The sequence below is a fragment of the Corvus hawaiiensis genome, chromosome 16 (genome assembly GCF_020740725.1).
Source record: "Corvus hawaiiensis isolate bCorHaw1 chromosome 16, bCorHaw1.pri.cur, whole genome shotgun sequence".
In the NCBI taxonomy this organism is placed as follows: Eukaryota; Metazoa; Chordata; class Aves; order Passeriformes; family Corvidae; genus Corvus; species Corvus hawaiiensis.
The window spans coordinates 8,621,603-8,642,364 of NC_063228.1; the positions used below are offsets into that span (position 1 = coordinate 8,621,603).

General features: G+C 51.1%; 1 protein-coding gene across 14 annotated transcripts in view; it reads left to right on the top strand.

The window, feature by feature from the left end:
• The first annotated feature begins 2,074 nt into the window (after positions 1-2,074).
• TNRC6A (trinucleotide repeat containing adaptor 6A) overlaps positions 2,075-20,762 on the top strand; it is a 59,014-nt gene continuing 40,326 nt past the window's right edge. For 6 of the 14 annotated variants that reach the window (XM_048321378.1, XM_048321379.1, XM_048321382.1 and 3 more), the window contains exons 1-3: positions 16,429-16,550; positions 17,298-17,345; positions 19,564-19,599. In XM_048321378.1, coding sequence (XP_048177335.1) covers positions 16,546-16,550; positions 17,298-17,345; positions 19,564-19,599 — 89 coding nt within the window. In that variant the 5' untranslated portion in view covers positions 16,429-16,545. Of the gene's footprint in view, positions 2,130-16,428; positions 16,551-17,032; positions 17,346-19,563; positions 19,600-20,762 lie in introns of those variants that run through there. The other 8 variants (XM_048321381.1, XM_048321386.1, XM_048321387.1 and 5 more) reach the window with 5 other exon arrangements.

Below are 20,762 nucleotides of genomic sequence, written 5' to 3' on the forward strand. Positions count from 1 at the left end.
CTTTCCTCTGTGTATTTCAGGGAGTTAGATGATTTCAGAGTATCTGCAGTCAGGTCCATCCTGAATTAAATTTTTTCCAGGAACCTGGTGGTTCCCGTCCCAGTGTGCCAGATGTTAGCCAACAGCATTTAGAGTGCTGGACTGTCCTGTCACTCCTCCGAGCCTCTCATCCTCAGCCCTGCACTGGCAGCTCCCCCGAGTGTAGATGAGCGCCCCAGGTGTCATCCCAGCAATTCCTCCCTTAACACTGGCTCTGAGTCCTGCTCCATGGTGGGGGCAGTGGATTCAGTGGTTATGAGTTCATTTTTCTTCTTTCCATCAATATGAAAATGCTGTGTGAGTCTGGAGAGTTAATCACTATTGTAAGGGAATAAAGAGCAGAGATTTCCCCTAATCCCCTTTAAATGGCCTCCAAATGAGGACTCGACAAAGATGACTAATGACAGACATGATTGAACTAATTTAGTAGGCGAAGCTTCCATGGAAGCCCCAAAGCCCAGGTACAGCCTTGGGGCCCAGCAGGAGCTCCTCAAACTCACTCACAGCCTCTTTGCCCTCCCAGCTGAGTAAAACAAACTTATTAGTTTTGTTTTGTTTTGACCAGACAATTTCCTTTCTCTATTGAAAATATTTTTGTCTCTTTCAGCAAACCTTTTCCTTGCTGCTGCAAAACACAATCTCCCTAGTGGGATACTAAATCCAGATTCAGTTAATAGCCAGCTGCACCCTCATCCCTCACCTGATCCTGCCCCTCAAAGGGTTCCCTCTGAACACACATTAGTCTCTCACCAGCCGATAACAGTAATGAAATAGAAAGTCAATGGACTTTCTCTGGGGATCTCTGGAATGTGTCTGGGGACCTCTCTGAAGAAGGTCCCCTTCCAGGCCCATAACATACCAAAACCTATGCAGAGAAAAGGGCAGAACTGGGGGTCCCCTCCCCACAACATTGGGAGTGATTAATGGGGCAGCAGTGCTGTCCATCTTGCTTTTGTTTAATTATCTTTTTTGTATCATTCATGTCTCCTGAGACCCGACCGGGCAGGAATGGTTTGATGGATTATATATGAAATCCAGGTCAACACGTCCAAGTGTTACTGCCTCATAATTTGCTGCACCACAGAGGCCAATAGAGATGCCTTGTGTTATTAATTATTCCAATATATTTTCCTGAGCAATATGATTAATTAGGCTGTGTACAGCATGGCTGCGGGCCTGTGCTGTGGCTGCTTGTTCTTGGGTGGAGGTAGCTGGAATGGGGAGCAGGCAGCAAAATCTGCAATCGGTCTCAGTCCTTCTCTTCCAGAGCATTCAGGGGGAGATACAATTCCTGACGTTGCATTTTGCATGCCAGGGAGCCACAGGGCTGCAGGGAGCTGCCTCTGGCTGGGCAGCTGGCCTGGGGGAACAGGCAATGCCAGGGGGACCACAAGATGCCACCCAGCACCACATGGCCTCGTGTTTAGCACTGCAGGGGTGGATTACACTTAAATCGCAGAGACTCATCTGTTCTCACTGAACTGCTGAAAAGTGGATCCATGACGTTGTTCCTGCAACTCATTTCATTTTCTTTAACAAGCTCACAGTGCAGAGTCTGTGCTGTGCTGGGTGGGGTCCCACACCCAGGGTACAGCACCTGCAGGGGCACAGGAGGGCTGGACCCCATCCCAGGTGATATCCTGATGACTGCCACCAGTCTGCAGGGTGGAGACAGAACACAGGGTTTGAAGCGTAGCCACAGCGTGAAAATATTCATAGAAAACCATATTTTTGACAGAAGCCTCCTCAACTTGCCAGGCACATTTGCTGTGTCATGGCTTCACCCTCCCTGGCAGCCCTGACCTGTGTCCCTCACTGTGCCACAACGAGCAGCAGGGCCTGGGCAGTGTGTGGGCCCCAGCTCAGCATCCCCAAAGCCTGGCAGATGTGGTGCTGTCCCAGAGCTGGGTCTCCCATGGGGAGATGGTCCTGTGCCTTGTCCCTGCCCCAGCCCTCAGAGAGCTGCTCCCACCCTGCAGTGGAGCTGAACCCTCTCTGTCTTTTGTCTCCATAAAGGTCAGAGAAGAGCCGTCACCCTTTAAGTGCCAAGACAAGGTCTCCCACCCTCCGGTGCCAGAAGACTGGGAACAGTAAGGCAGCTGCTCACTCTTTGGAATGGTTGCTACATGGTTGCATGTACTCTGGGTTTACTCTGACCATTTTTCCCCTCCTTGTCACAAATGTGATTTTGATGATTTGTGTCTTCCACACCGCTTAGGCCTGGCAGTCACACAAAGCACTGTGCTGGTGGTGGGAACTGCCCTGTCCTCCCACTGATCCTCACAGACCCTGAGTCTGAGCAATTTTCCCACCACCAAGTTATCCCTGCAGCAGGAAGGGCAGAACATGGGGTGAGGGGCAGTCCTGGCTTCCCTGGGCATCAGAGCCCCGCTGAGCGCATCCAGCAGTCCTTTGGGCTGTTAGAAGCTCCAGTCACAGTCAAAAAATCTATAAGAAAATGAGCTATTACTGCAGAGACTCGGAGCTGTCCGGGATTTATGTGCTCTGGGCAGCAGGAGCTCCCCGTGCCGTACCTGGGGAAGCACTGCCGCGCACACACCGTGACCGCTTCCAATTTCACACCACTCTGAACTCACTCTCACTGAGGTTGGAGAGATGAAAAATGTCTTCATTAAGGAAAGTCCCAGGCCGCTGACTGGGAGCTAAATGTTGCTTTAACGTGTGCAGGGAGGGCAGGGAGGGAAGCAGCCACAGTTGTCCCTAGGTTTTCCTAGGAGTGTGTCAAGGCACAGCACATCCCAAAAAGGGATTGCCCCGTGGTCTTCCTGCTGCTGCGACCATCTGGAGAAGGTTTGTGGCACTCACTGTGGGCCAGTGAGGTGGTGTGTTGACCTCGCCATTGCCCCACATTTCCCTGGGTGTGGGGGGAGGTGACCGTGCTCCACAGCCCACATGCTGGGCCCAAAGCAGAGCTGTAAAACACTGGGATTTAGGGAAGGGCACAGGGCTTGCATGTCCCCGCAGCCAGGGCTCAGGTGTGTACTCCATCACCCATGTGATGTTGCAGGTGTTCCTCTTCCCTTCCGTCACGGCTCTGTTCCTCGTCCATGAATCTGTGTCAGTCCCAGTACAACACTTCCTCCTGTTCCCCTGTCCCAGTACTGGTTTGCTGCTCTTCAGCAAAGTCCCCCGGGCCAAGATCATCCTTTGCTGCAGAGACAGCAGAGAACCTCCCAGATCGCTTGTTTTTCTCATAATCCTTTGGGCACAAGCCTTGGTGATGGCCATGGGCTCACCCCACCCTCCTGACTCTGTGATTCCTGGTGGAACCTCACAACGAGTGGCGTCTGTACACGGACACTGTGTGCACACACGTGTGTGTTACCGATGTCCTCAGCTGAACCCGCCGTTACCTGCGCTCCCAGCACGGGAGTGCCAGTGCTGCTCTCCCACCCCGAGCGGCTCCGGCGGGTGCGGGGCTCTGCACGGTCTCTGGGCTTCCCGCTGCTCCTGTTTCCCCAGCAGACCTGTGTGGGTGTTCCCCCCCTAATGATCTTTCATTTTTGCATTTGTATCTTTACTCCAGGAATCAGGCACTAAACCTGGAGCTAAGTCAAGCCCAGACCCTCCTCCAGACTCATCCAGCCCCACAGTTTGCCCAGGGCTCTGTTATTATCCCGCATCCCTGTAATTAGCTGCTTAGGCTGTGATTGCCCCATTGTCCGCTGGATGGGTTTAATCATTCTTTTCTCCTACACTGGCAATTTTGTTCCAATTAATTATTTCAGTTTGAACAGCAATAGCTGGTTGAGTTTAGAGAGAAATTAAAAGGGTAGGGAAGGATAATGAGGAACGAGCTAACTAGGGAGAGGTTGCAGACAGGGCTGCACGGGTCCCTGCTTCTCTTCCAGCCTCTTGCTTGCTCCCCAGAGAACTTTACAGGGCTGGGAAATGCTTTCCCTGAAAACAAGGATCCAGAGAGGCACAGAAGCACTGCCTGGCTCTATCCCTGCCTGGGAGCTCTGTACTGGGTGTGATGGAAACAGGAGGGCACGCTCACAGCCCAGCCCTGAGGGAGAGTGTTGCTCATTGCAGCGAGTAGATCTTGATTAGATGTTAGGAAGAACCTAGCCCTGTGTCAGGCCCACCCTGGCTCCCTGTGCCCCTGTCATCAGCCATGCACACGCTCACAGCAGTCTGCAGAGCAACATCTGGCCATGCTCTTTCTCTCCCCAAAAACAGCTGGATGCTTGGCTGGCTAACAGACACCAGCTGCCAGCTGAGGGACAGATGCAGCAGCGCATCCCAAGCTCCTGGTGTGCAGTGCCATGGAAAATGGGACCAGGAGGGAGGAATGGTGTGTCCAGGGAGGCTCAGGGGCTCTCCAGTCCCTGAGTGCCTCTGGCTCCCCCAGCCATGTGTCCCAAACCAACCTGAGGCAGGGGGTCAGGGAGCCAGAGCTGGAGAGACCTATGGCAGCTGCAGCACTCAGAGCTGGAGCCTCGCATGGGAGGGAGCTCAGAGATTTCTCACCCTGCCAGGCTGACACAAACACTGCCATAAAACCCGTTACATCACAGCCAAGAGCAAACTGACATCACCACGTGTCCCTCATTAACACGACGGAATCACCCCTCAGTGTAGGTGATGTTTTCAAGGTGATTTTGGATGAGATTGATCTGCATTTTTAAAAATTTAAAAATAAATAAATTTAAGGTTAGCCAAGGTTTTGAAGGGAGTGAAAAAAAAACATTAGTGCCTTTCAAGATTTACAAAAATGCTGCCTGTGAAATTCATGTATAATTCAATGAATTCCCGAGTAGTTTGAATATTTAAATTATGTATGATCAAAGCAATAAAAAATCTGCATTTCCTCACTCTGAGCCCCCCAGACACAAGTCTCCCCAGTGTCCCCTCCCCAAAAGGCAGCTCCTGCCGCTGCACTCCCAGAGCTATTGAGCCTCATTTCTCTGAAGAAATTGAGTTCGACTGGAAAATTACGGCTGCCAAGTGCGGCTGCTGCTCCCTGATCCAGGCGGCTGCATCGCTCAGCCAGCGCGTTGCCAGGGCGATGGGCACTGCTGCCACCAGGCCTGGGGAGGGATGATGGGCATGGCGAGGGGGAAGGACCCCCACACTGCTTGAGCCCCCAGCAGCACCCAGGGAAGCAAAGCTCTGCAGGGGAGGATGGAGGAGCCGAGCACTGACACAGGATGGAGGGGTCTCATCCTCTGCCATTGCCTCTCTCAGGGGCTCAGGGGCTGCAGGAAGGCAGCTCTGGCCCCACTGCACCTTCCCCCATGGGGGTCCTTGGTCCTGTCCTTCAAGCCCCTGTGGATGTGTCCGTCTCCTCTCTCAGCTCCAGGGCTGGGATGTGGCAGCTCTCTGCTTCTGACTGCAGTCAGGAAGAAAAGGAAAACTGCCAACAAACTGCTCCCTCTGCCCCTCCCTCTACCCTCTCTCCAGATGCTGTAAATTTTCATTAGTATTATGTAATTTAATGATCTATTCCCAAGAGAAAATTAGTCTTCAATTTACAAAAACTTCCCTGTTAATTTAAACATAATAGTAGGGAGCGCTGCACATGCTGGAGCCATGTCCTGTGGCCCCGCTCCCCCCTCCTGCAGCCTGGGGAAGGGCAAGTGTGAGGGACAATTCTAATAATATACACTAAAATCCCTCAGAAATCTTCCATCCAGGACTGCAAAGATGTTTCTGGGAGCAAGAAAAGCAATTTCCTCCTGAAACAAGAGTTTATTTTGAACCTGGCAAACTCCAATTCAGCTGGAGGTTGATGCTGGAAGACTGGGAGAGGCAGAATGTGCTGGGCTTGCCAGATGAGCCATCGGTGCTCACCCAGGAGGCAGCTGCCACCAAACCTTCAGGGCTTTTAAACCATCAGTCGGCACCAAGCCCTGGAGCATCCTTGGCAGAGCTCCACCATTCTGGGCAGACCCCTCCCCTGGGTTAGGCAGGAGCACGGTGGCTCCGTCTGAGGCTGCTGCAGGTCCCTGGGTGCAGGGCCAGGGCTCCAGGCTCTCTGCCTGCCCACTCTGCCACCGCTGGGCTCTAAGGGCATCGCTGCCCCCAGATCGTGCCAGGTGTCAGCCGCCTCCTCAGTGCATATTGAGATGGATGATGGTGGCTCTGCTCATTAAAGGCTGTGGCGAAGAGTAGGTGCTGGGAGTCTCCGTGCCGGGAAAGTGCTGCAAGAGGAGCTCATTAACTTGAAAAATTGGGTCCAGAGGGCTCATTTGTCTGAGATCAGTTCACTGTTTTTTCTAGTAATGCAGAAAATGAGGGAGGGGGATCTGAGCCTCTCCTCAGTGACTGGCTCTGTGATTTACCCCTTTCTCATTCATTTTCTCTCCTTCAAATTGCCTTAATACTATCTATTTTCCATGGGCCTTAAACCCACCCACGTGGAACGTACATAACCCTTCACTCCCATCATACTGCATCTGCGGGACAGAGCAGACACTGGGTCAAGTTTGTCCAGCCTGGCATTGCAGAGATGTTTTTTAGGGGTCTTTAATGGCCTCTGGTGAGGCCCAGGTGGTCCCCAGCATGCACTGTCGGGCGCTGCCATGTGTGCTTGTTCTCTGGTCCTGGTCTCCTGCAGCAGGAGGTTTGTGTCCCCTGTTGCCTCCCCCATTCTGCAGGGCCATGGTGGGTGGCTGGCAGGCAGAGCCTGCTCCAAAGTGTCAGGAGGGGGTGGTGTCAGGTCTGGCACAGCTACTAATACGGATGCTGTTGTGTGGAAAGGCTCTAACACCAGCTGAACTTGATGATTTCTCTTGGTTTTCTGAGCAGATTTAGGGCAGAGGCGGCTGAAGGACACCTGATGCAGCGTTCCTGCCCTGCTGGGGGCTGCAGTCCCCACTGCTGCTGGCAGCCCCACAGTCACACCCAGTGCTGACAGCAATCGTGCCCTTTGCCTCACGCTGTTGATAAAGGCAGAGCTGTCAAATCACAGCAGAGATTGGAGGGGAAGCCTGGAGCCATCCCCTGCCAACGCACTCCCCTGGCCCCGGCCCGTGGCAGGGAACAAAGCGGAGTTCTCTCCATGGACGTGGGAGGAGGTGGTGGAGAGGAGGATGTGGGAGGAGGCCACACTTGGAGCTCCCTGGAGCTGATGGAGGTGAGGGCTTGGCCATGGGGCTGCCGAGTCCCCGCCAGTACTGCTGCACCCACCAGAAGAGAATTCAGCACCCCTCTAACCCCCACTGCACCTGTGCTGATCCCCCCCAGCCAGCCCTGCCCCAGACGTGGTTAAATTAGAAGGGAAATCTATTTCCTGCTAAAAAAAAAACAAACAGGGTAGCAAAGTCAGAGTTAAATATAGATATATGATATGTAAATGAATCTGACAACTGAGTGAATAAAAAATGAAGGTTTAAATTATTGAAGGGTAGGAGGAGATGGCGCATGCAAATAGCATTAATGTGGAAAGAGGCAGTGCTCAGAACACAGAAAGGAGGTTTTGAAATGTAATTATTTCTTTTAAGAAAAGGGCTACACATAAAATAAAAGCCAACAGAGCTGGTATGTGTTTGTCTCAAAGCCTTTTCTCTCCTGCCTGTCCCTTTATCCTTTTGGCTTTTTTTTCCCCCCTGCAAAGCAAAGAGAGAAATCAAAGGCTACTGAGTTTTTTAAGCTTTAATTAAAATAAGATAAATTAAGTTTTAGTTGCTCACAAGAACAAGCGAGATGGCCGATCACAGGCTGCTGCTGAGAGGGCAGGAGCAGGTGTTTGGTAATTGATTTGGTGGGGACAGGGCTCTGTGGCTGTCAGAGCCAGAGCAGTCACAGCCACCCCCTGGAATGGGTGGGAACCTCCAGCACTTTGCAGAGAGAGGGAGCATGGGCTTAACTTTCATGGAAAAACACCTGCTTGACGATGTTAACCTGCCAGGAGGATTTCAGTGCAGCTCAGCTGTGCAGAGACTTTGCTGGGTTTTGTTCCTCTTCCTCCCTGTGCTGCAGAGCCCGTGGGGCAGGATCAGACAGAGTGTGGGGCTGGTTGTGGGAGCATTGGCAACTCAGTATTGAAAATAGGAAACTCACTGGTGATTTTTTACCAGTGGTAAAGCCAACAAGGAATTCTGACAGTCAATCTGCAAGTGCAGAAAATGTCCCCATCACCTTCTTCACAGCTGTATTTCTGCCTCCCTGACCCTCTTCAGGACTGATGGGGCAGGTTATGGGTTCCCTTTCCCTAATTCAGAATGTGATGGCTTGGGACAAGTTGTTAAAGCTATAGATCAAAATGTCATTTATTAGAAAAGTGCCTCTCTGGGGATTCTTATCCTTCGTTCATTATTTGTCGTGTGCTGGCAGTGGGCTCTGTTGTGTCTAATCTGTCTTTCTGGCTGTTTACACACCGCTCACTGTGGCAGCACCTGAGTGTCTCCCATGACTTAAAAAATGATGGTTTGCTTCCCACTCCCTCTCCTGCTCTGCAAAGCCACAAGGGCTTTGGGCTTTATGGAAAGCATATGGGATAGATTTTCCCATTCCCTTCAAAGATACCAGTGGTGGAGGGTCCTCCCCAGGGGTCTGCACAGGGACCTGCAGTGGTGACGTGTGGGGCTCACCACTGCCCAGGATGCCACTGTCACAGGTGCTTTGGTGGTGGCTGCTGTCATGGAGCCGTGAGCTCAGGGTGGCCCTGGCATGCCCCACATCACGTCAGACTCCCCTGGCATTAGTTCCTGACTGATGTGGGCCAGGGGCAGGCAGGAAGTGAGGGCAAGGTGGTCTTCCAGCCCACACTGGGAACCCCACGTGTTCCCTGCCCACCCAGTGCTTCAGCCCGCATCCTGGCAGGACATGAGAGCCTTCCACAGGCACTCACCAGCCATTTGGACAGGACCCAGGAGCAGCTCCTGCTCTCTAAGTGATAAATGACCCTGCACCACTATCAGGCACACAAATCGTGTTCATCACCACCAGCCTTTCATGACATAATTCGGCACAGCAACTGTTACATCCTTCTGCAGGTGATCCAAGAGCTCTGGGATATGTGGAATGGTTTGCTTTGTCTGTGTCATTGCCCAGGCATGCTCAGGGGTTTGTGCCTCCTGCATGAACTTGTTAAAGCAATATTTGCCCCCTTAGAGAGCTTTTGCATCGATGAAATGATGGGAAAAGAGAATTCCTCCATGGATCCCCCCTCATTTTCACTGTCTGCTTGACAGATGCCATTCATGCCACTTGTCAGGCCAGGTCCTGGGCCTAGGGTGACACAGAGCCGGCTCCTGGTCCAGCCTGTCTGCAGGGTTCAGTGCACTCGCCCCTCCAGTGCCTCTGTCTCTCAGCTCCCATGGCTCCCATGGTTCCTGTGGCTCCGGTGGCTCCCAGTCCATCCCAGTGCGGGTCCTTTCCTCCCCGGTTTGGCCGCCGTGTCTCCATGGCGACACGCTCTCCCTGCCGCAGAGCATCCTTGGCTCGCCACCTCCAGCGCTGCATTTGTATTCCCAGCCTTTGTCTCCCGCCTGGCGCTGGCAGCCGGCCAGGCCAGGCATCCATTTCAAAGCAGCCTTTGTATTATCGGTGCAGTAGCTGCTCAGAAATCCATGGGATTCAATCAGGGTGAGAACACTGTGTTTCCTCGCCCTCCTCCTTCCCCCAGCCGGGCTGCCGTCGCTCAGCGTAGCTGGCGTGACCACATCGCCTGGCAGAGGGCAGCAGGATGGGGCTGTGCCAGCGGCCACACATCGGACGGGCAGGAGCAAGTGGGGGCAGACGTTTTCCTCCTCTCCCCCTCCCCAGGCATAGCTGACATTTCCTTGCACAGTCAGATGTGCCGTTTTCAGCACAGCCCCATCCTCGAGGCTTACGGGCAGCTGGATCTGCTGAACTGAGACAGTAGTTAAGATTCCAGCCCCTGGCAGAGGAAAATAGTGCTCGGAGTGAACTCGAAGCTCAAAGCTGGGATCCTGCCTGAGCTTGCTGCCTCTTCCCTTCTGTGACTGCCGGCTCTGCCAGAGGCAGGGCAAAGCCAGCTTGCTGGACAGTGCAATCCATTAACTGCAGAATCCATCCTTGCTTCCAGGGAGTTCAAGGCTTAGAAAAAGGGATGATGTTACACATCTGCTCAAGTGTGCAAAGATAGATGCAAAAGTATGTGTATGCATCCACAGGTGTATTATTGAGGGTTTGTGGGGACTCCAGTTTCCAGGCACTCCAGTCCCTGTGGACCTTCTCCAGGGCACAGGGAGGCACCCAGGAGGGGACACAAAAGGAGGCTGTGAAGTGTCATTGCTGAGGTCCTTGTGCTCCCCAGGGCATCCCTGCATCCTTCAGAGTATGAAGTGAGGCAGGAGGGAAATAAGAGGGCAACAGGAGAACAGTGACTACTTTGTTAAGGGCAGAAGCAGCAGCTGTGTGTCAGCCGTGCCCAGAAAGAAAATGTCTCCAGGAGAACCTGTCCTCTGAAACAGGCATCTTGGAAGGCAGCAGGAGCTGGGCAGCCAGTCCTGGGGCAGCATCTGAGGGGAGTTCATCCAGCAGTTTGTCCTACCCTGCTGCTATGGGGAGCAGGTAGGACTGGAACTTCTTCAGCCTTGGGCCACATCACTCAGAGCCTGACTGTGGCAAGCAGGGCTGCAGCTGGGAGCGGGCACAAAGCTGCTGATCTCAAGGATCTCACTGGAAGGACTTTTCATCTTGCTAAACATCAGAGACTCTCCTAAGTGATTCACTGCCTTGTTATGGTGAGATGTAACCACCTCAGCACTACAGTGCCTGCAACTGGGACCACTGGGAAAATCGGGAGCACAGAAAGACCACAGCGGGTGCCAGCTGTGGCCCAGGTACGACAGCGGCTGGAAGAGCCACCCTGACAGTACTGACATGACTTTGCATGAGGACATTTCCCCACCTGGAGACAGTCCCAGGAGGTAACAAGTGCCAGAGCTCTTGCTGTGGTCTGTGGTGCTGCTCAATAAAGTGTGTCCTGGCCCCATTTTATTCTCCATAATTAGGAAACTCAGCAGACAAATTGCTCTCTGAAGCCTAAATCGGAGCATATTGTTGGCACAAAAAGAACCGGTCTGCGACAGAGCAGGGATTGTTTGTGCCATTTCAGTGAGAAGTGCAAAGGAAGCAGGTGAAATCTGTTAATCTGGTGCTGTGCTGAAAAAGGGCAGGTGTGAGTGAGGTGATTGATGAGCATTGATTAGGAAGAGCTTGCTGCTGTTAGACACGATGGAGGACAGAGCACACGAGTAGGATGGGCAGGTGAGGGCTGCCCAGCCCCAGCCCCAGCCCCAGCCCCAGCCCTGCAGAACCGACTGCTCCCATGCTCCAGAGTCCTGGCCCTCTCCCGGGGCTCTGGCAGTTTCTCTGGAGAAGCAGCTCATGTCTCTCATCAATTCACCAGTTGAGATTAATCCTGGAGGAAGGGTGAGCTCTGCCATGGGTGTAGCTGGTGGGCTGAAGGCAGGGCAAGCTGTTTCCTCTGTGAACATCACAGTTTGCATGAGGCCATTGCAAATAACTGAGACTGGAGGGCAGAAACAGGAGGGGAAGCACTTTTCCCTGAATGAGTCATCTGTGTCTTCTTGCTGGTGGTTTGTAGCTCCGTGGGCTCTCCAAAAAGTGCCCCACTACTTTTGGTTGTCTTTTTGGTTAGCAAAAACTTAGAAACAAGCTAGAAAGAGCCATGGCTGTGGAAGAGAGCCCAGGATGTGCAGATCCAGCAGTCTTCATGTGAGCAAATCGGCTGAGCTGCACACAGGGCAGGTGATGTCCAGTGTGGCTGGACCCACAGCTGTGGCAGCATCTTGAGGGGAACCTTCAGATCTGGGGGACACCCCCCAACCAGCCCCCATGAGGAATTTGGACTGGGCCATATTCACTAACACCTGAGCAGTGTGGAGCATGGGACCTGGGAAGGGCTGCAGTAAGCCCACCACTGTGATTCCCTTTGGAAGTGCAGTGCAGCCCTGGTAAATAAATAAAGATTGGATCTTGTCAGTCTCTTGCACTGCACCACTTCCAAGCGCGGGGATGCGAGGCTGCTGTAATTGGCTGGATGCAGAGCGAAATCCAGGCTCAGCGATTCCATTTTGCAGTTGGCAGCCTTCCCAAACGCAGATCAGGGAATGCAAGTTGGACTGGCTTTAAAACACAGGGAAATCCTTTATCTTTGATAATTTTTTGCTGATTTAAAGGGTAGGATTAAATCCTCATTTAATAACCCCAAGTGCCTGCTCTGCCCTGCTCTGATCGCTCTGAGAATGCTGCCAAGGCGCTGGAGCCCAGAGGAAAGGCAGGGAATGTTCTCCCCGGCACAGATCCGATGGCTGTTTGCTGCTGCAGCCTGTGAAACAAAACCGACTGTGTAACCCCCAGCCTCAGCACGGGATGATGTTCGTTGCTTTTGAGGTCTGTTTCCAGCTGCTTTTGAGGTCTGTTTCCAGCTGCTTTCAGGGCTGATCAGAAGGCAAGCCCAACACTTTCTGCCACCAACTTCCAGTTATGTCATTTGTGGGTTTTTCTCCTAACTAAGGGTCCTCAGAGCCCCAAACGTCCCTCTCTAACACACAGCGCAGCTGACTGCACTGACAGGCTCTGGGGCAGGGATTGTTTTATCAGTAACAGCTGCCTATTCAATACCTTTATATTGCTGCCTCTTACCGTCGCCTGCGCAATTCTTAAATCCTTAAATAAAGCGTCTACAATGAAAAGGAAAGGAGCCTCCTTGCAGAGGAACACAGAGCCACCACATTGACGAGGAGACTGTTTTCCCTTGTCTGTCAAATCAGCTCATTTAGATTATTTAAGTCAAGAGCAGTTTTGAAAACAATCTGTTTTGCTGGTGACAGCGGCTTCGCTCTGTGTAACGATGCTGAATGGAGCAAGCAGCTTTGAGTTATTGACGGCAAATTCTCCACGTCCCCAGGCCCAAGCTTCTCCGGAGACAGCCCCAGCTCTGTTTTCCCCAGACATGAAGCAGAAAGTATTTTCTAACATGTCGGCTTCCTTTGCCTTGAGAGCAAACTGCAGCTGAAGGGGAAGGGCGGAGGGGATGGGAACGCTGAAATGGCGCCAGCTCCTCTTTAACTGTTTTAAGGCAGTGCATTTCTTTGCCTCCTGCAGTTTATTCTCTTGCTCTGGTGATATGAAAATCCTAATTAAAAAGAATGGGGATGTGATGATGGGAGGACGTGTGTGCGTGCCAGGCTGGCAGGGTGCAGGTGGTGGCTGCGGTTGCTGGGAGAGGATATTTGGGGATCACTGCCCAGGAGGGCATGTTTGCTGAGTGGTGAAAGTGTAACCACATAGGTCCATCCCTGGCAGCTGCCTGAACACAGGTGCGTTGTTTGCCCTTGAAGAGTTGCTTCCATTATTTCTAATTTCTAATACCATGTGTGACCAGAGTGCTGCAGAGCCATTCAAACCCACATCAGGGAAGGACAGCAGTGCCAGGGAGTATCGTGGGTGGCACAAGTAGATTCCTTCCTGCACACACTGCCTGGAGTGCTCCTTCCCGTCCAGGAATGTGGTGGTTCCCAGGGACAGGGATTCCATGAGGAAGAGAAGCACTGACATTTCACAGATGGGGGTTAAGGATTTATCTACCCTTCAGCTGAAAGCAGCTCCCAACCCAGGTGGTTACGAACGTCATTTTAAGCACAGAGGTGTTTTGGTGTCTCTTTGCTGGCAGAATCAGAATCTGGGGCCTTAGCAAAGAAGTCCAGAGGTCCAAACTTCAGAGAGCACCAAGGGACAAAGAATGAACCAAACAACTGTAGTAAGCAGGACAGAAGGTCCTCCAGAACCTCAGTTCCCAAATAACTCTATGTTCAGCACATATTAAGACTAAAACCAGGAGTGGTTAACATCCGAGTGCTGTTTCCAGCCAGCACCCAGTACCACTGCTTTTACTGATGGGCTTTTGCGTGGGTGAAGCTCAACCTGCTGGTTCTTCTAGAAGAAAACATTCTTCCTATTTGAGGATTCCTTAATTTCCCTAGTGCATCCAGGAATTCAGTTGTTTCACACGTATCAGAACTTGGCTGAGCAAAGTGTTACTTGTGAGGGTGAGAGGTAAGATCATGACGCTGATGCAAGGAGGGGATGACCGGGTAAGTGACTGAGGGCTGGTTCCTGCAGAGGCTTTGCTGACAGTGTATAGCCAGCTGCAGCATCTGCATGCAGAAGGGAAGCCACTGCTGCAGTGGTCTAGTTGCTAGAGGCACGTGCATAAATAACATTAGAGAACAATCTAAAATAATAAAGAAAGCTGCAGACCTTGACTATGAATTTTATTGACAGTGGCATAATACAGTTAACAAACTGACATAACAGGAGTACATAATGCATTCATCAGCCTTCCCAACTGAGGACAGACTTAACAGCAGCCCTCCTACACCACGTGTAGTGCCTCCAAAGAGACATGAAACAGGGCTGCTGTGAATGGAACAGTGAGAGAGAGCTGAGTCACACTTCAAGAAATAATGGCTTTCAGTTACACACAATTACATGACAGTCCAAACTTTTTCACATAAAGAAAAATAAACAAGACCAAATTAACTTACAAGTTATTACAAGACACTGAGAAACTGATTTCAAACTGTCACTTTACAGCTGTGCCAGTACAGCTCACAGCAGCGCACTCTGCATTACTGAGCCTCTAAGGACAGAAATACACTCGCTGGCTACTCTGCATTGTCATAAACCTTGCCTTTAATACTGTAGGATCTTCTTCAGCTGAAAAACACTGTACTTCATTCATGCTGGCAGAAAGACAGCAGATGCTGCAGCAGATTTCCAGGGACAATGGCTCATGTACCCAGGGCATCCGTTTATCTCACAGAGGAATCAAACAGCATTCCTTTTCTCACCAGCATTGGTAAGAACGGCAAAGGCCAACTGAAACTAGGCTGGAAAATGCTGGTGACAATGTGCAACTGGAGGCAAAGAGAGGGCGAGAACTTCCCTATGCCAACAAAACCTTGGTTGGGAGTGCTTGTCAGATGCAGAACTATTTACTGGGAATTCTTGTCCCCTTTCAGCTTTGCTCATCCCTGACAATACTGCTCTCAATTCTCACCCATTGTCCTGTTCAGTCCTTTGACTGGTTTGATTTTTCTAATATCTGGGATATTGTTACTGAAGCCAAGTCCAGTAACAGAGTGTGGCTCATATACTCTTCACTCTTCATTTTCTGTATTTGAAGTATCTTGGTGTGGTTTGGATTAAGCTCCATGTTCACATACATTGATCTCTCAGCAGGTTTGCCAGTGCTGGGGACTTTTCTATTCCCTCCCTCAACCCAAAAGAGTCAGCAAAAGGTTAAGAGAAATGTGTATGTGGTTATTTACACTTTAACACCTTTTATCTGCCAGTTATTGGTGCCCCAAGCTTGGCATAGAGCTGGCACAGCAGCAGCACCCTGGGAGCACTGCCCCACACAGGGAAAACACGCATGGAAATGGATATTGCGTCCATCTGTGCTTTGTCCTGCATCGTTTGGGGAACGACTGTGTTCTGCTGAGGGTGCTTAATGAGACAGTGCCTGGAATTCCTGTGCATGATCGGGATAACTAAGGACTACGTTGGTGTGTGGGGCCTCATCGCTCCCCACAACTCCCCAACCAGGAGGGCATAGTGAGGTGGGGCCCATCTCTTCTACCATGCTGCAGTGGTGGGAACAAGAGGAAATGGCCTTAAGCTGAGACACAGGAGGTTCAGATTAGGGATGAGAAATTTTTTTTCACTTTTCAGGTGGTCAGGCTTTGGAAGGGGCCGCCCAGGGAGGTGGTGGAGACTCCATCCCTGGGAGTGTTTGAGAAACGTCTGATCTGGCACTGGGTGATGTGGTTTTGGGGTTTAGGGGTTATGGTGGCAGTGCTGGTGGAGGGTTGGATTGGATAACCTTAAAGGTCTCTTCCAACCTTGATCACAGAACCTCCTGAGCGGAAGACACCCACACGGATCATCCAGTCCAACTCCTGGCTGTGCAGAGGACACCCCAACAATCCCATCCTGGGCCTGGCAGCGCTGTCCAAACGCTTCTGCAGCTCTGGCAGCCTCGGGCCCGTGCCCATTCCCTGGGGAGCCTGGGCAGTGCCCAGCATCCTCTGGGGGAAGAACCTTTCCCTGATCTCCAACCCAAACCCCCCTGACACAGCCCGAGGCGAAGTGAAGACTCTGTGACCCCGGCCCGAGGCCCCCGCGCTGCCGGCCCCGCTCCCTCCTCGCCGGGCGGGCCCCGCTCCCTCCTCGCCGGGCGGGCCCCGCTCCCTCCTCGCCGGGCGGGCCCCGCTCCCTCCGCGCCGGGCGGGCCCCGCTCCCTCCGCGCCGGGCGGGCCCCGCTCCCTCCGCGCCGGGCGCCCCGGAAGCGCGGCCGGGGCGGGTTCGCTTCCTGCGCGCGGGGCGGGCGGGCGGCGGCGGCAGGAAATGGCGGCGGAGCTGCGGCTGCAGCTGCCGGGCCCTCCCGCTCCGCAGCGCCGGGCTCAGCCCGCGTAGAGCCGCCGGCCGCGCCGGGCCCGCGCCGCAGCCTCCCGGACGGACTCCGAGCACTTTACATACATGAGGTACCGGGGAGGGCGGGCGGCGCCGGGCCGGGCCGGGCGGGGGAAGGGCCGGGCGGCGGGGGAGCCCCGCGGAACCGCAGCGGATGGGATCGGGCTCCCCGCGGGAGCGGCGCCGGCGGAGGAGCCGCCCGGTGGGGTCGCGGCGCGCCCCCGGAGCGATGCGTCCCGTTCCCCCCGCCCCGGGCCGAGCCGTGCCCTCCCAAGCTCGGAGTTCGCTCCTGCGGGGCCGGCAGCGCTTGCGGCCGCCGGTGCTGCACGGAGGGTCCCGGTGCTGCGCTCGAAGCACATTCGCGGGCTGAAGTGATGCAGCAGAATTGTTTTCCTTAAAGTCCTTGAAACGGTGAAGTGCAAGGAGGGCACACGGGCATGGGTGTTGGGCGCAGGTAGTGTACAGGGATGGTGCTGGTGCGCGCAGGGATGGGTGTTGAGGTGCAGGTAGGGCACGCAGGAGGGGCAGGTGTTGGGGTACAGGGAGGGCACAGGGATGGTGCTGGGGTACACAGAGGTGATGTTGGGGCACACGGAGGTGGCAGATGCAGGTCTTGGCCGCTCCCCTCGCTGTCTTTGGGGCCACAAGCCGCCGTGTCCCCGGGGACACACACCGACGGGTCCCGGGGCCATCCGTGCTCTCCCCATTCGCTCATGACCAACCCCACCTGGAGCTCCCTGTGCATCCCGACCCGCACCAGCTTTATTTTCGTGCTGCATTGCTGTTGACATGGAAACCAATACCACTTTCTGTTCCAGAGAATTGGAAGCTAAAGCTACCAAAGAAGTCGAAAGAAAACTAAGCAGGTAAGAGACTCATTTAAATTCCCTCCCACAGTTTAGATGGAAAGGTGGCCTAGGGCTAGGAATAGTTGTGGGCTTTATCGGGAGCTTTAATCTCTTGTTAATTGTAAGGCTAAAAAAACCTCTGAATTTGAAAACGTTCTCAATTTCGTGGAGAAATGTCTGCAAGTTTAGTTAATTCTGTAGAATAAACACCTTTTCAGCTGGTTTTTTTTTTTTTGTGTGTGTGTAACAACTTCACTTGTTTAATAGTTTTTTTTTTTTAATAGGGGAGGTTTTTGAAGAGAAAAATAACTTTTCTGCACTAAGTTGTAGTACCTAACAATAACAAAAATGAATGAAGGGTTTGGGGTTTTTTTGTACACTTCAGCCAAGTATATTATTGGGAGGCAAGACAGTTGTGGCAAGAACTCGAATAAACTGCGTGTTGCCATGTAACTACTGGCTCTTTGCCTCTTTTGCCATGAAGAGTTAGCTGGTGAATTTCCTGTTCACATGTAGTTTTTAGAAGGAGAACTTAACAGAATGAGCTCGGAGGTTAACTCGGGAGTTCAGAGTCATGTTGAACTAAGGATTCTGTGCCAGTAACATGTATCGCTTTTATATTTAAGTAGTTGTTTCTTCTGCACCGTTTGTTTTTAGTCAGGTGACTTTCTTACAAGGATCAGCTCTATTGGTTACATTCTTTGTTTTCAACTTTTGTCCTACTTCCTTTTTGGGTTCTTTTTCAGTTAGAGCTTTAAAGGCCTTTTGCTAGTGATCTGTTAAAAGGGATTTCTACTGGGGCCATTTGAAATGTGTCCAAACCCTGAGTATAGCTGATAGAATCTCAGGTTTGGTACCCTGCTTTTTTCCTTCTTTTCTGTGCCTGAGCAGTCTCCAACTTCCAGGCTGAGCTATGAGTGTACTGTGAAAACTGCTTTGCTTTCCCCTGCTCTCAGTACGTGTCTTCTTTTTTTTTTGTTTGGCATTATACTTAAGCATGAATGATTTTTCCCATGTTGTTGTTGAAATACAGGGAATAATTGGGATACATGGGAACATTTAAGATACCTTTGGCACGTTGCTGTTAACCCATCAGCGTTCAGGGACACGCAGCGTTCGTGATGCCAGAAGTGATTTCAGAACTCTATTATAGAGTGACAGAGTGCTAAGTTCAGAGCAGTACTTGGTGCCAGTCTTAGTCAGGAGGTCTTCACATTTTTATGACCTTAGCAGAGATCTTGTTATGCTGGTAGGCAGTGCTGAGAGTGAGAAGTAGTGAAAAAAAACTACAGAACTTCCAAAATTCAGTGCTTGGAGAGTAAATTCTGCTATGGAATGGGTCCCCATGTCTCTCTGACATAGAGGAGTGTGTTTTATTCATTTCAAAGATCCAGAACTGGTTTGAAGTTCACATTAATGCCCCAGCTGGTTTATGTTTAGCCAGGGAGCTCTTGTTGTGCGAGCACACAGCTGATAAACCGTGGCATGCCTGCGCTGGATAGACCTGATTAATTGTTTTACTGGGGTAGAACTCAGCAGATAGCCCTCATTCTTCCTCCAATGTCATTATTTACAGTCTTATTAAATTTGCAGTGACCTAGCCGAACTGTAAAAGAGCAAATATCCTTTCCTGGGAAGGTACATAGACCTGTGCCAGAGTTTATGTTAATCTCAGATTTCACAGTGTGAATATAGACTGTGAGCTCCACGGGACATTGGCTTTGCTTTGTGTGTGTTCTGAAGTCACTTCTGGAGTTTATGCTTATAAATTAATGGGTAGCAAATACACTTTTTAATCTTACTGGGAATATTGGCTGGCCTAGACTGTAGATTTGTGATAGGATAAGTATTACAGCTTTTAGTGGAGCTTGCTCATCCAGTTGGATTCCTGTTTTACACTCAGGATTAGCATTTGGCCTGTCTGGCCTTTTGGAAAAGAATCCTCATTTGGTCTGTGTTCTCTCTAAAATTCATACATGCCTGGTGCTGTGCAAATATTCCTGGTCTCAAAAATAAGCTTGCATGACTTGCGACAGTGGTTCAGATAAATCCATTGCACACTCTATTGTGGCATCATGTTACGAGTTAAATATCACCTGATCAGCCACAACAAGAGCTGTCTGGTGTTAACTGGGGAAATTTAAGAGTTAAATTTGGTTAAAATCAGGACTGCTAAAAGTCACCATTAAGTTCTTCTGATTTAAGCAATAACTTCTCAATTCTGTTTGGTAAACAGGGCTTTCCTGCCTCATTTATGTGGAACTGAGAGAAGGTAAATATCTGAAATATGTTGACAATTATTTTCCCAAACCCAGGGGTTTGACTGTTGCTTCACAAGCATGCAAACCATAGGGAAGAGTCTCCACAGCTTCCATTCACCTCTGATTCTGCCCACCGTGGTTGCAGACTGGCCATGTTTTGGGAGAGCAAACTTCTCACCTCTAGATTTCATCCATGTATTCTGCTAAGCTACTACTGTACACTTGATTTTTATGCTTTCATGTTATAATAACCACCATATTTCCATGGTATTTTTCTTATCTGCTGCAGGGAAAACATAGAGCTGGCCCAGTGGTAGAGACTTATAAAACCAGGGGAAAATGTAGTTGTTTCTGTTGATGTGTAAGCACTTGATTTTCTGTTGGGTTTCTGGAGGTGGATCTTTTTCCCGATAAACTTCTTATGGAGAGATGTCTGCTGTGAAATGGGAAGAGTTTATTGCAGAGAAAACATTCTATTCATGCTTTCGAGACCTTTACAGATATTTGGGTAAAATTACACATCCCTTTCTCCTCCACAGACACCTTTTGAGGTTGTACATGATTGTCAGGTGGTCTCCATAAGGTACCTTTGCTGTTTCAGTCTCACAGCAGCCATTGTGCAGAGCAGTGCTCCTCTGCAGCAGTGACACTGCAGCATCCAGGAGCAGGGCAGAGTTGATGCTGGACTTGAGCAGTTGATTGTGGAGGAGTAGTTTAATCTGCCTTCTTCGGTTCCTCATTTGTTACAGGAAGATAGGGATTGTTTATGGCTGCTGCTGGAGTCTTGTGTAGTTGGATGATAAACTTCTTGGGAAAGAGATCTGTCTTTTGTCTGCTTATGTGGCAGCAAACATCTTGGATGAAACTTGAGGACAAAACGAACACAAATATTTCAGAATTATGGTCCATTTGTAGTCCTTGTATTTGGGAACGTCATTCTGATGAGCTAGCTTCTGTATTGGGAAAATGGGAAAGCTGAGTGGATTCCACGTAATTGGTAGTGGCAGACATGGTAGGTAGTTCTATCACTTCACTTTTAGGGTGATAATTTAAAGACTGAGGTATTTAAAAGCGCAAAAGAAAGTAGCTGATACACATTTACTAATTAATTATTCATTCAAGTATTTTTTCCAGTTTTTAGCTTGGCAGCACCTCTCCTCCCTGTTAATAGCTG